The 14,399-nt window shown below is 40.7% G+C and overlaps 1 protein-coding gene across 1 annotated transcript in view; it reads right to left on the bottom strand.

Annotated features, from left to right (window-relative positions):
* LOC136871356 (vesicular glutamate transporter 1) overlaps positions 1-11,451 on the bottom strand; it is an 80,645-nt gene extending 69,194 nt beyond the window's left edge. Inside the window, exons 1-3 of the mRNA XM_068225104.1 lie at positions 11,330-11,451; positions 8,235-8,382; positions 7,979-8,132 (exon numbers count right to left, since the gene is read on the bottom strand). Of these exons, the coding sequence (XP_068081205.1) occupies positions 7,979-8,132; positions 8,235-8,335 (255 nt within the window). The 5' untranslated portion in view covers positions 8,336-8,382; positions 11,330-11,451. The remainder of the gene's footprint in view (positions 1-7,978; positions 8,133-8,234; positions 8,383-11,329) is intronic.
* Between the last annotated feature and the right edge of the window lie 2,948 nt (positions 11,452-14,399).

Here is a 14,399-nt window from a genome sequence, read left to right as displayed (position 1 = left end):
CACTTCGTACCGTGATTTCTCAGCCGACAGTCATTGCAGAACGTGTTGTCGTGTGCCACAGGACACGTATATAGCTAAGAATGCCAGGCCGCCGTCAACGGAGGCATTTCCAGCAGACAGACGACTTTACGAGGGGTATGGTGATCGGGCTGAGAAGGGCAGGTTGGTCGCTTCGTCAAATCGCAGCCGATACCCATAGGGATGTGTCCACGGTGCAGCGCCTGTGGCGAAGATGGTTGGCGCAGGGACATGTGGCACATGCGAGGGGTCCAGGCGCAGCCCGAGTGACGTCAGCACGCAAGGATCGGTGCATCCGCCGCCAAGCGGTGGCAGCCCCGCACGCCACGTCAACCGCCATTCTTCAGCATGTGCAAGACACCCTGGCTGTTCCAATATCGACCAGAACAATTTCCCGTCGATTGGTTGAAGGAGGCCTACACTCCCGGCGTCCGCTCAGAAGACTACAATTGACTCCACAGCATAGATGTGCACGCCTGGCATGGTGCCGGGCTAGAGCGACTTGGATGAGGGAATGGCGGAACGTCGTGTTCTCCGATGAGTCACGCTTCTGTTCTGTCAGTGATAGTCACCGCAGACGAGTGTGGCGTCGGCGTGGAGAAAGGTCAAATCCGGCAGTAACTGTGGAGCGCCCTACCGCTAGACAACGCGGCATCATGGTTTGGGGCGCTACTGCGTATGATTCCACGTCACCTCTAGTGCGTATTCAAGGCACGTTAAATGCCCACCGCTACGTGCAGCATGTGCTGCGGCCGGTGGCACTCCCGTACCTTCAGGGGTTGCCCAATGCTCTGTTTCAGCAGGATAATGCCCGCCCACACACTGCTCGCATCTCCCAACAGGCTCTACGAGGTGTACAGATGCTTCCGTGGCCAGCGTACTCTCCGGATCTCTCACCAATCGAACACGTGTGGGATCTCATTGGACGCCGTTTGCAAACTCTGCCCCAGCCTCGTACGGACGACCAACTGTGGCAAATGGTTGACAGAGAATGGAGAACCATCCCTCAGGACACCATCCGCACTCTTATTGACTCTATACCTCGACGTGTTTCTGCGTGCATCGCCGCGCGCGGTAGTCCTACATCCTACTGAGTCGATACCGTGCGCATTGTGTAACCTGCATATCGGTTTGAAATAAACACCAATTCTTCTTCCGTGCCGACTCTGTTTTTTCCCCAACTTTCATCCCTTTCGAACCACTCCTCCTTGGTGTTGCATTTGCTCTGTCAGTCAGTGTATATTCTCTAATTCATTTAAATTTTACCTTTGTATTCCTGATTATTGTGAGATCCTTTCCAATAGAAGTGAAACGGTGACCAGTTTCCTTCAAATGCGTGCTCATTGCCGAATATTTATTGTGTTTTTCTGCATTGAAGTGTTCCATGTATCTTATATAGAAGCTTCGTCCAGTCTGTCCACCATACGAAATTCCACACTGAGAACATGTTAATCTGTAGACTCCTGATCTTGAATATCTATTGTTATTGTTGTTAATTTTATTATAATTGAAGAATATATTTTGAGTTGTCTTGATTGCTAAAGGCTATGTTCATATTACATTTGTTTAAAGTGTTAGCAATTTGGTGGACAACTGGACTACTATATGTGAAAGTGGCGTATTCAGTTCTTTTAGGTTTGTCGGGTATAAGTTTTGTGGATAAATTGTTTTTGATTTTATGAATTAAGCGGTTTATCATTTCGAGAATAAAACCATTAAGTTTGGCAAGGTTCCTTATATAGTTTAACTCAGTCTTTAAGCTAGTAGGGGAAAGTGGGATTCTTAATGCTCTATATATTAAACTATGAAAAGATGCCTGTTTCTGAGAACCGGGGTGTAATGAGGAACTATTTATGGTTACAGACGAATGTGTAGGCTTTCTATATATCTGGAAATCAAAGGTGTTAATGGTTGGGGTGACTTTTATGTCTAAAAATTTAAGGAGCCCTTGTCTTCATCTTCCATGGTGAAATTTAAGTTAGGGTTGATATTATTTAAACTTGTATTGAATAGGTGGGGTAATGAAATACTCCTTTTGTAAACTTAGTGAGATAGCTGTTTTCAATATGGAAAAAAGATGAGAGTAATGGTTTGTAACATACCACTTAATAATAAATGTAAGAAATTTTACTTGTAATTGTAACATACCACTTAGTTGAGCAATTCGTCTTCTTTCTCCCAAATCTTTCCAGCCCAAACTTTGCAACATTTTTGTAATGCTAATCTTTTGTCAGAAATCACCCAGAAAAAATCGAGCTGCTCTCCTTTGGATTTTTTCCAGTTCTTGAATCAAGTAATCCTGCTGCGGGTCCCATACACTCCCTCTCCTTTACATCCTTACTACAACCCAACCCTTAAATACCCTCATAACTATGTGCAGAGATCTGTACCTTTTATTCACAATCCCATTTATGTGATTACCCCAATGAAGATCTTTCCTCATATTAACGCCTAGGTACTTACAGTGATCCCCATAAGGAACTTTCTCCCTATCAATGCAGTAATTAAAACTGGAGAACTTTTCCTATTTGTGAAACTCACAACCTGACTTTCAATCCCGTTTATCATTTTTTTTTTTTTTTTTTTTTTTGTTATTGGCTTTACGTTGCACTGACACAAATAGGTCTTACTGTGACGATGGGACAGGAAAGGGCTAGGACTGGGAAGGAAGCGGCCATGACCTTAATTAAGGTACAGCCCCAGCATTTGCCTGGTGTGAAAATGGGAAACCACGGAAAACCATCTTCAGGGCTGTCAACAGTGGGGCTCGAACCCACTATCACCCGAATACTGGATACTCTATACAGAATAACATCATCAGCAAAAAGTCTTATCTCTGATTCCACTTTTTTACTCATATCATTTATATGTATAAGAAAACATAAAGGTGCAATAATACTGCCTTGAGGAATTCTCCTATTAATTATTACAGGGTCAGAAAAAGCTTCGCCCACTCTAATTCTCTGAGATCTATGTTCTAGAAATACAGCAACCCATTCAGTCACTCTTTTGTCTAGTCCAATTGCACTCATTTTTGCCAGTAGTCTCCTATGATCCACCCTATCAAATGCTTTAGACAGGTCAATCGCAGTACAGTCCATTTGACCTCCTAAATCCAAGATATCTGCTATATCTTGCTGGAATCCTACAAGTTGAGCTTCAGTGGAATAACGTTTCCTAAACCCGAACTGCCTTCTATCAAACTAGTTATTAATTTCGCAAATATGTCTAATATAATCAGAAAGAATGCCTTCCCAAAGCTTACATGCAACACATGTCAAACCGACTGACCTGTAATTTTCAGTGTTATGTCTAGCGCCCTTTCCTTTACATACGAAGGCTACAATAGCAACTCTCCATTCATTTCATATAGCTCCTTCATGCAAACAATAATCAAATAAGTACTTCAGATATGGTACTATGTCCCAAACCATTGTCTTTAGTATACCCTTTTTTTTAAATAATTTACATACAATTTTTTTTTCTATTCCACCTACTCAACAGAATTCATTTTTGTGTTGTTAGAAATTCATTTTACTACAACACTACATTAAAAGGGACATGTTTCGCTCGGTTTCCGAGCATCCTCAGCCTTTGTAACTTATCTCAAGGTTAAGACCTGTCATTGTTAATTTGCTTACAACTAATTTGTACTTATTTATGATTCTAAAAACTAAGTGGTAAAATACGTGAGCATAGGCATTTGTAAACACAAAGGACAGTTTAACAATTTAAAATGACAGTGTCAAAATTGGGACAGACATTGATTCTAATAACACTGACATCCAAAACACAGTTATATCCTCAAAGTAATGAGATTTGGCTAAAATTCCCCAAGTTCTTTTTTTTTTAAACAAATGTTAGTTGTTACATATTATATTGTATCCATTAAAATTTGAGCCATAAATCCTGTTAAAACTCAATAGTATCTAAAGCTTAAAGTGTTAATATGCATGTCAAACAGGTTGGAAATATTCTGCATCTTGTATTGGTTTGAGGCATGCTTCTGTACTTTATTAATTGTAAATGGTAAAATGCAACTTGTTGGTAGTTTCCTCGAACTGGTCTTGATTAGACGAGCAGACTTTACATTGGAAGCAGTTCGTTTTTATGAGAGCTTGGTCAAAAGGGACGTCAATCTGAAAATCTTGAAACGTTAATATATTATCCTTTTTCGCAATCTTTAAGTAATGGGCATCCCTTTGTCTGCTACTATAATGCCTCGCGGTGCTTGTTACATCACGGTGACTGCTTGCGTTCGTGTTTCTACTTCTTGTGTTGTACATGTAAATTGAATATATCCCCCCGAAATCTTTTCAATTCCAGCTGCTTTTCTAGTTTTCAACCTTTGTATCTTACTGTAAATGTCATTGCCAGGCTGAGTGGCTCAGATGGTTAAGGCGATGGCCTTCTAAACTCAACTTGGCAGGTTCGATCCTGGCTCAGTCCGGTGGTATTTGAAGGTGCTCAAATACGACAGCCTCGTGTCGGTAGATTTACTGGCACATAAAAGAACTCCTGCGGGACTAAATTCCGGCACCTCAGTGTCTCCGAAGACCGTAAAAGTAGTTATTGGGATGTAAAGCAAATAACATTAATTAATTATTATTAGTAAATGTCATTGTTATCGTAGGTAAATTTTAATACATCTTTAGTATTAGTCATCTCCTCTATCTGGACATTATCCTTGTAACCAACAATCTTTACATACTGCTGACTGAATAGGGCCTACTTCTGCCTTTTGAAGATCCTCTCATACACACTCCCCTTGTTCATTAATGATTCCTAGAATGTCCTTGTCGGAACCTGTTTCTGCCTTAACGTACATTGCTGCCACTTACTTGTGCCAGGCTCCTCAGGGTCATCTATCCTATCCGACCTGTCTTAGTCAACTCTTGTTCTTTTCTGACCCTGACGGTATTATGTATGGAGGCCTAGGGAGTCTTTCATTTTCATGCCCTTTGTGGCCCTTGTCTTCCTTTGGCCGATACCTTCATTTTTTGAAGTGTCGACCCCTTAAATTTTTTCTCTCTGATCAGTGTTATAAGAGGATGGTTGCCTAGTTGTACTTCCTCTTCAAATAATAATCACCACCACCACCACCACCTTAAAGTACCTTACATATTCATCCATTTTTCACTAAAATTTGTATGACTGCCAATTATGCTTGCCATCATGTTATCCTCAGCTGACTTCTTTGCTAGATTCAATTTCCTAGGAAATTCCTTCAATTTCTCCTTACTTCCACAGCCATTTCTAACTCTATTTCTTTCCAACCTGCATCTCCTTCTTAGTCTCTTTACTTCTCTGTTATAATATAGTGGATCTTTACCATTCCTTACCACCTTCAAAGGTACAAACCTATTTTCACATTCCTCAACAATTGCTTTAAACCCATCCCAGGGTCTGTTTACATTTTTGTTTACCATTTTCCACCGATCATAGTTACTTTTTAAAAACTCCCTCACGCCTGTATTATCAGCCATATGGTACTGAATAACAATCCTAATTTTAATACCTTCCTTTCACATTTTTTTTTCTAGCTGTTTTACGTCGCACCGACACAGATAGGTCTTACGGCGACGATGGGACAGGAAAGGGCTAGGAGTGGGAAGGAAGCGGCTGTGGCCTTAATTAAGGTACAGACCCAGCATTTGCCTGGTGTGAAAATGGGAAACCACAGAAAACCATTTTCAGGGCTGCCGACAGTGGGGTTCAAACCTACTATCTCCCAAATACTGGATACTGGCCACACTTAAACGACTGCAGCTATCGAGCTCAGTCATTTATATTTTTAACTCCGACGAAAACACCTTCATGATCACTAATATCATCTATTACTTCGGTTTCTCTATAGAGCTCATCTGGTTTTACCAGCACCACAGAATGTTCTTCCCTCTAGTTGGTTCCATCACTTTCTGAATCAGCTGCCTTACCTATATTAACCTATTTGCCACCTTTTTGTCATGCTTCCTGTCATTTGCATTACCTTCCCAATTGACATTTGGTAAATTGAGATCACCCACTACTATAACGTTCCTTTCAATATCGTTTCCCATATAGCTGATTATCTTATCAAATATATCGGAATCAGCATCAGCGCTACCCTTTTCCAGTCTGTACACTCCAAAGACACCAAGTTGTCTATTATCTTTAGAGATGAACCTTACACCTAGAATTTCATGTTTGTCATCTTTAACTTTTTCGTACCTTACAAATTCTTCTTTCACCAGAATGAATACTCCCCCTCCTACCATTCCTATCCTATCTCTACGATACACACTCCAGTTCCATGAGAATATTTCTGCAGCCATTATATCATTTCTCAGCCATGATTCAACTCCTATTACAATATCTGGTAAGTATATATATATATATTAAATTACTTAATTCTATTCCTCTCTTTACCATACTTCTACAGTTCAGCACTAACATTTTTATGTCATCCCTACTTGACTTCCAGTTCCCTGAACCCTTATCACTGCTCCCTAGGCCACCCCGTTTCCCTGAATGTACCTCGATATAACCCTTCTGAACAAATTTCCTAACTTATATGTACCACTGCAGTTTAAGTGAAGGCCATCTGAGCGCAGATCCCTATCTCCCTCCCACCCATTAGGATCCAGAAATCTCACTCCCAGTTTCCCACATACCCACTCCATAGTCTCATTTAAATCCTCAATCACCTTCCAGTCAGCATCCCTCCTACACAGTATGCCACTGATAACAATCTCCGCTTCCTTAAACTTCACCCATGTTGCATTTACAAGCTCCCACACATCCCCAACTATGTTGGTATTATACCTGCTTGTCTTACGTTGTTAGTACCAACGTGAAACACTACCACCTTCTCCTTTCCCTCCTCCTTCTCTTCTACTTTCCTCAACATCTGCCTCAACCTAATTCCTGGATAACACTCTACCCTGGTTCCCTTTCCTCCACACACTTTCCCCACATGTCTAACAATGGAATCCCCCATGACCAGAGCCTCAACCCTACCCACCTCATTTGATCCCCTCCCCTCATGGTCAGCCTTATCTTTCCTGACAGCTGCAGAAGCTACTTCCTCCTCCCTTTTCTCCCTCCCATGACCCTGTTCCACCTGTCTTTTCATATCCACTACTCCACATTTCCCTTTCCTACCTTTTCCCTTCCTCCTACTTCCACACTTCTCAGCAACAGTTCCCTGTTCCTCATCTCGGTTGTTCTACCTGCAGTGACTCATACCGATTTCTCACAGCTGTCCTGAATTCTGATCCTGAATGGAGCCCTTAGCCTGCAAGCTCCTTCCCCTTAAAACATTAGACCACCTGTCTTCTACAATCCCCCCACTTCCTTCCCATCCCTTTTTTACACCTACTGTATCCTGTACATTTTTTGAGGGAGGCCTACTTTCCTTCCTGTTCTCTGAGAGAATCCTAATTATCTCCCTCAAACTCTCCAACTCCTCCCTCATACTCCTTAATGCCTGGCCACACCCACAGTTCCTACACTTGCACTCCTTATCCATTCTTTGCAGAATAATGAAAAGAAAAGGAAAAATAAGATAACTTATTCTGGCAGATTAAATGTTTTTTCCTTACTTAGGTAGACAACGACTCTGTATTATGTTTGTTAAATTTGTTGTAGGTATGTTAATTCTGTCATTTCTTTTCCAGTTTTCTTGAGGTGTGGATCGTAATATATTAAATTAGCCAGTCACTCTATGAGACAGTCTATACTTATATCCACCACCTCTCTACTTCCCACATACAAAAAAAAAAAAAAAAAAAAAAAAAATCTAGGTACACTTTGGATTTCAATATTATTTTCTAGGCTATAGCCTAACTTTGACATGCACTTGAAAACATAATATAAATGTTACGACTTTCTCAAAGGATGAGTTAGTTCCAGCAGAGCGTTGTAAGAGGAATTGTAGCAAGATATAATAAGTGAAATGATGAAAAAGATATATCCTTACATAGACTACAGTTCCATTCTCAATCTCAGTTCTGTTCGTCATGGCAATTATGGCAACACTTAGATTGGCCCGAAGGGCATAGATATTGCAGAAGCCTAGAAATGCTAAAATGGCCACAAAGTAGCGGCGGGGCAAACTGAAGCTCCATTTTTCTCTGAAAGTGTCAAAAAGAAAGGAATAAAAAGTTAGTTACTCAATATTTTACATTTGATTAATAAAAATACCATTCTAAGATCTGCTTATTAACAACACCAACCTTGCTTCTGTGGGAAGTTCAGATAAATCTTGTGTAAATGATAGCTGTGATTTGATGGCAGTCTTCTCAGTAGGACTTTTTGAAGGTCCTGCTTCTTCCATTTTGTACTGCTTAGAGTGTGTCCTATTAGGGAGAAGCCATCCTTTTGCTGAAAGACATAGGAAATGAATCACTTATGTTTTTTAAACTTGAAAGAAGTCAATGCCCGTAAAAACAAATAGTGCAAAGAATATTATTAGGCTGATAATCCCATTGCTGATCCTATAGTCTCTCTTAATGAGAGAACCCAGGTTCAATTCCCTGCTAAGTAGAGATTTTCACCTTGATATAAAGTCTGATCTGAGGTTCAGTCAGCCTATGTGAGAATGACTGAGGAGATTTCTGATGGTGAGATAGCATCCCCAGTCTAGTTAGCCAAGAATAATGGCCGAGACAATTCGTAGCCCTGAACACGCAGGCTTCTGGGCTGAATAGTGATCGCTTGGTAGTTCAAGGCCCATCAGGTCTCTACCACCATGGAGTTTACCTTGTCTGTTAATCCCATTATCTTATCCCTTTAAAAACAATCACCATCAGAATTTTATAATGGGACCCTTATCATGGAAGATGCTTGATGGTTTCTGCAGACTCATTCATATCATAACTTGTGACATGATTTCCTTTTCGTTAACCAGGTCACAATGAATTGGATCAAATTCCAAAACTATCAAGCACGATTTTATGTTGAATGAGGCAATTAGGGGTTTCCAGCTTATTCTGGCTTCCTTACCTAATATTCTTGTATCTGACAAGTAGGAAATCGTCTTTCATCAGTATCGACACAAAAGGTATCCATGTCATAAACCCTGCTGAACAATAAATGAAAAATGTAAAATTTAATCACATAATGAAACGAGCATGACAACTGAACCTAAGCTAAAAAGGTAAAAAGAAAAATTATGATAAAATTTGGAATTTTTTTTTCCCCTTTTCATTGTGAATATACAGTACTTTAGACGGCAGGTCCAGAGATCTGCTGCTCCTCACATGTCCCATCTGGGTTCGATTCCTTGTTCTTGCACAAATTTAAAACTGGTTTCTGAGGGACAGGAACAGGATGCTCTTAACCTCAGATAAAGAAACTGATGCTGCCTGTATGGATCAGTATTAGAGAGTTAGCCTTAGTATCTCAAGATTACAGCTTCAAATCTGGCAGAGGTAACCAGATTTTAGAAGGGCAGAAAAAGTTTAATTTCACACTCCCAAGTTGTACAATGTTAGAATGTAAACATTCTCAGGAGACTAAATTACTTAAAAAATCACTCACAGATCTCACAACAGAGGTCTGGTTTACTCTGCAGGCAACCTAGATGGCATCAAATCAAATTGCCTGCACACATTAACTGAGGTCATATCATCATTATCATAACATAATTGAGTAGAGAAGTGGATCAAAGTACAAGTTTTGCCATCCTAGAAGAGGTTTGGCATAGCATCCTACTTTAAGTCCAGACGGATGCTTCCTTTTTTAAATGCTATTTGTTCGGGGCATCGACCTGTAGAGATCTTTTGCCTCTACTTGCACCATATGATATGAACCTGTGTGTAATTGGAATTGCGGAAGTGTAGAGTGTTGAATGTGAGGAAAGGAATGTTAAGGACAACACAAACACCCAGTCCCCAGGCCAAGGATATTAATCATTTACAATTAAAAACCCCTGACCCGGCTGGGAATTGAACCCGGAGCCACCAGGTGACAGGCGGATGCGTTGCCCCTTTCACCGCGGGGCCGGACCAGATAGATGCTAAGATGGTAAGTAACATATAGACTATGGCTGCTTCCCACCCAATCCTAGGTGCTGATTCACAAACCAGTACTGAAACTACACTACCATATGTTATCAAATATACAGGGTGATGATTTAAGATACCTCAAGACCCATACTGAAGCAACATTTAAAATTTGTTGGTACTGTTCTTAGCACCTGGTTTATAGTCATGCTTAGTAACCAAAAATGAACATATTTATTTACTAAATATAAAGAAGCACTTTTGTCAGCACGTTAATCATACAGTCAAACTGCACTATGCATATAAGATAACAAAACAAGTCCAGAACACATTTGCTTGGACCCACGGGACAACTATTTATTGAAAAACTTAAGAAATTAGAGCTGTGACCATTTAAAAACTTAAATATGGTACATAGTAAGAATGGAGTAAAATAATGTCTCTTCAGGCAGCAAAAAGGTTGCTGAAAGTATAAAAATCTTCTGCTTGTCAGAGAGCCATTTCGGAAGGTTGTAACTTGGCCAGCATAGGATTAATTTTAAAGGATAATTATTTCTAATGTACTATATCTGAATCAACTGCATTTTTCCCACATATTTTCAAATGATTTTCTCTTGTCATCTCACTTCCTCTGTGAACAGCAGGCCTACGGTACTGTACAATTTTGATGTAAAATGGAAGAAAAGAGTAGCAGTGCTAAATGGGGGTTTCATTTAATAACTCTCTCCTAAATATACTTATCTTGATTGAAAAAATTCAGGTACATTTTGATGAAACCAATGCTATCTCATTCAGTTTAAACGTTAGGACAATCCACAAGCTAAATGCAACCCAGGACACCTCCAAGCAAAAATCCTAAGCACAGTTACACAGAAATGGATAATATCATTTGCAAATAATCTAATCAGGGATAACAAAAGGCTGCTAATTAGGGACATTACAAGCAAAATATGCTTTCATTCAATCTGTACTGAGGACGATGCTTATTCCAATTAACAGTAACAAACATCCAATTTAATCACCTTATGAATACTTTCAATTGATGTCATATCCTGGAGTTGTCCACAATAATGCTACCTTCAGTATATTTGGTCACCTGAGGAAATAAATTGTCTCTGTCAAAGTTACCAAATAAACATATGGTAGGCTAAATTTTGTGTGAGCTTAATAATTCAAATCTTGAAAATGACTGAGTGTCATCTATCTATTTTGCAACTTAGTAATAGGGATTCTTAAGTTTTCGTGCGAGAAGGAACGAGAATGACAATTTTAACATTATTTGAAAATGTTCAAGAACAACAGGTTACACCCAACAAGTGACCTACCGGTACCCCCTTTGCATAATTCAGGCGTCTACACGCAAAACATAACACAAGAGGATTGCAGTTGTACAGCGGCTCAACTCCGAACAACCTTTCAGGAGTATTTCTGCAGCAGGATCCGTCCTACTACCGTCCATATGTTAGGTAAGAAACACCTGTTGTTTAGCACAAGTGTTCGAGGTTGCGCACCCTACCAAACCAAAATAACACGGCTCCCGTCAATAAACAGAGCGACGGGCATTATTGCCAACATTAAGCGAGCAATGTTCCTAAGTCCAACAAACGGTACATCTGCGTGAGTCGTATGGTACAAATGAACGCTCTGAACAGTGGGGTATTCACTATGTGCAGAGCCGATAACAGACAGTAACATGAGAGGAAGGGAACGTGTATCAAGTTCGTAACAGCATGCTCGTCAAGAGATGGCGTATTGTTACTTCGAGCTCGCACTGCGTTGAGACTTGCCCGGTATAACGCCGCCCATAGATTAAAAGTCAGGATTGTATTTCCAGACAGCCGTATCGAAGTAAGGCATTATGCAGATTGAGATTGGTATCCTAGACTCTACTGAGGGTGAAACGTTCCTGGAGGAATGTCTAGAAGAAACTTAGTTCCCGAAGTTCGTTCAGGAATGTACCGGTAATAATAATGTTTTAGGTTTTACGTCCCACCAATATTTGAGCATCTTCAAATACCACTGCACAGAGCCAGGATCGAAACTGCCAGAGACCGGGCGAGTTGGCCGTGCGGTTAGGGGCGTGCAGCTGTGAGCTTGCATCCGGGAGATAGTGGGTTCGAACACCACTGTTTTCCGTGGTTTCCCATTTTCACACCAGGCAAATGCTGGCGCTGTACCTTAATGAAGATTTATGGCCGCTTCCTTCCCACTCCTAGGCCTTTCCTATCCCATCGTCGCCATAAGACCTATCTGTGTCGGTGCGAACCGATGATTTTTCACTATAAAACAGGAAAGTTACTCCGAGAAATTGGTAAAATTGTAAACAGGAGTTATGCAACAGTACGGGGCGTTATAAATAGAAGTTCACGCAGCATTAAAAATAAAGACGAAGTGAGTAGGAGGAAAAATGTTCAACTACGGGAACGTTGGATAATAAGACACGTGAAAGAAAATCCAGCCGTTAGTGCTTCAAAACTTGTTGTGATGGCTTCAGACCATATCAACAAGAGAACACATCCAGGAGCTGTTCGACTTATACTAAGGTAAAGTAACAGGCATGGAAGAATAGCTAGGAACAAACCATTTGTTAGCAAGATTTATAGGAAGAAAAGGTTCAGCTTCGTTAAGGAAAACACAGAAAAAGATTTGGACTTATAGAAGCCTGTTATTTTTGCAGACGAAAGCAAGTGCAATCTCTTCGGATCAGATGGAAGGGTTACTGACCGGAGGAAACCAAAGTAGGTGAAATCTAGCTATTTATAAGTGCCAAACATGGTGGAGATAGTGTATATGTGGGCGGGGGGTGTCAGCTAGTGGACCAGGCGAGTTGACTTTTATGCTCGACGGGGCGATGGATCAAAATATGCATCTAAATAAAACTGAAAGAAAAGCTGGGTATACTTGATCGATCTAAGTATTACATTTTTTCTTTTGAATTTGCTTTACGTCGTATCGACACAGATAGGTCTTAAGACGACGATGGTATAGGAAAGACCTAGTAGTGGGAAGGAAGAGGCCATGACCTTATAAAAGGTACAACCCCAGCATTTGCCTGGTGTGAAAATGGGAAACCACGGAAAACCCTCTTTAGGGCTGCGGACGGTGGGGTTCGAACCCGCAACTGCGCGCCCCTAACCGCACGGCCAACTTGCCCGGTTTAAGTATTACCAAGATCCGAGATAACGACCCGTAGCACCAAAACTCATAAGTAAGGTTGCGGTTGCTGTATAATTGCCCAAAAGTACTTGAAACGTCTCCACAGCCACAATACTTAAATGCGATAGAAAATCGATGTCGTCACTTGGAAGTAGCCATAAGAAAACACCAGATTTCGAACAAAGATAATCTGAAAACGGCTTTGTGTGAAGAATGGTAGAAATTAGATCCATTTCAAAGCGAAAAGTTGGTATAATCTATGCTTAACCGTTTAAGAGCCGTGAAAAGTGCTGAAGGGTATTCTACAAAGTATTGACTGTTAAAAATATTGTCTTAATAGAGATTGCTAAGGAACCACCTGAAGGCGTATGATTATGACTTTGATCTATTTCATATACAAGAATAACGTAGTATTTTTCTTTGTAAGAATACGAAATAGGAGTTGATTTATTGTTTGCCCTAATACGGAAATGTGTATTTGTCAAACCAGAACCAAGACCAAAATAAAGTACCTAACAATTATTTTTGTTGAATCCAAATAAACAAGCTTTCCCTTAGTGTATGAGTTTCACTTTTACTCACTGTACGTACAGGTCTGGAGGAATAAAAAAGCGGTAACTTGAAAATTCAGTGTAATCGTCACATCCTTCTAATAAAGACTGCGGTTGTTTAAATCCTCGTCAATCCATTAGAGATCTTCGAAATGGAAGGTCACGCCCCCTTGGTACGTCTTCTGGACATGCTGGTTGCAGCAGCACTCACTCGCAGTACTCATAACGTAGCGAGGTTTTATTCAGTTGGGACAATGGTTTGGAGATCCATTTGTTTGAGATTTAAATCTGTTAACTTAACCCTTATATTCCCGCCTCGTCAGATAAACAACAGTACACCAGTGAAGAATTAGTGCGAGAAAGCAAGCTTGTAATTTTACATGACTGTTGATTTCGTGATCGCCTAGTTTTACGTGGATCTGAACCACAGAAACCGAGCGAGATGGCCGTGCAGTTAGGGTCGCGCAACTGCGAGCTTCCATTCGGGAGATAGTGGGTTCAAGCCCCACTGTCGGCATCCCTGAAAATGGTTTTTCCGTGGTTGTCCATTTTTACACCAGGCAAATGCTGGGGCTGTACCTTAATTAAGGCTGCGGCCGCTTCCTTCCCACTCCTAGCCCTTTCCCATCCCTCCGTCGCCGAAAATCTGTTAGTGAGACGTAAAAAGAAAGAAAAAAAGAACCGCAGG

This window comes from Anabrus simplex, chromosome 1 (genome assembly GCF_040414725.1).
Source record: "Anabrus simplex isolate iqAnaSimp1 chromosome 1, ASM4041472v1, whole genome shotgun sequence".
Taxonomy (NCBI): domain Eukaryota; kingdom Metazoa; phylum Arthropoda; class Insecta; order Orthoptera; family Tettigoniidae; genus Anabrus; species Anabrus simplex.
The sequence above is the reverse complement of the archived record's forward strand: the minus strand, read 5'-3'. Positions and strand labels throughout refer to the sequence as shown.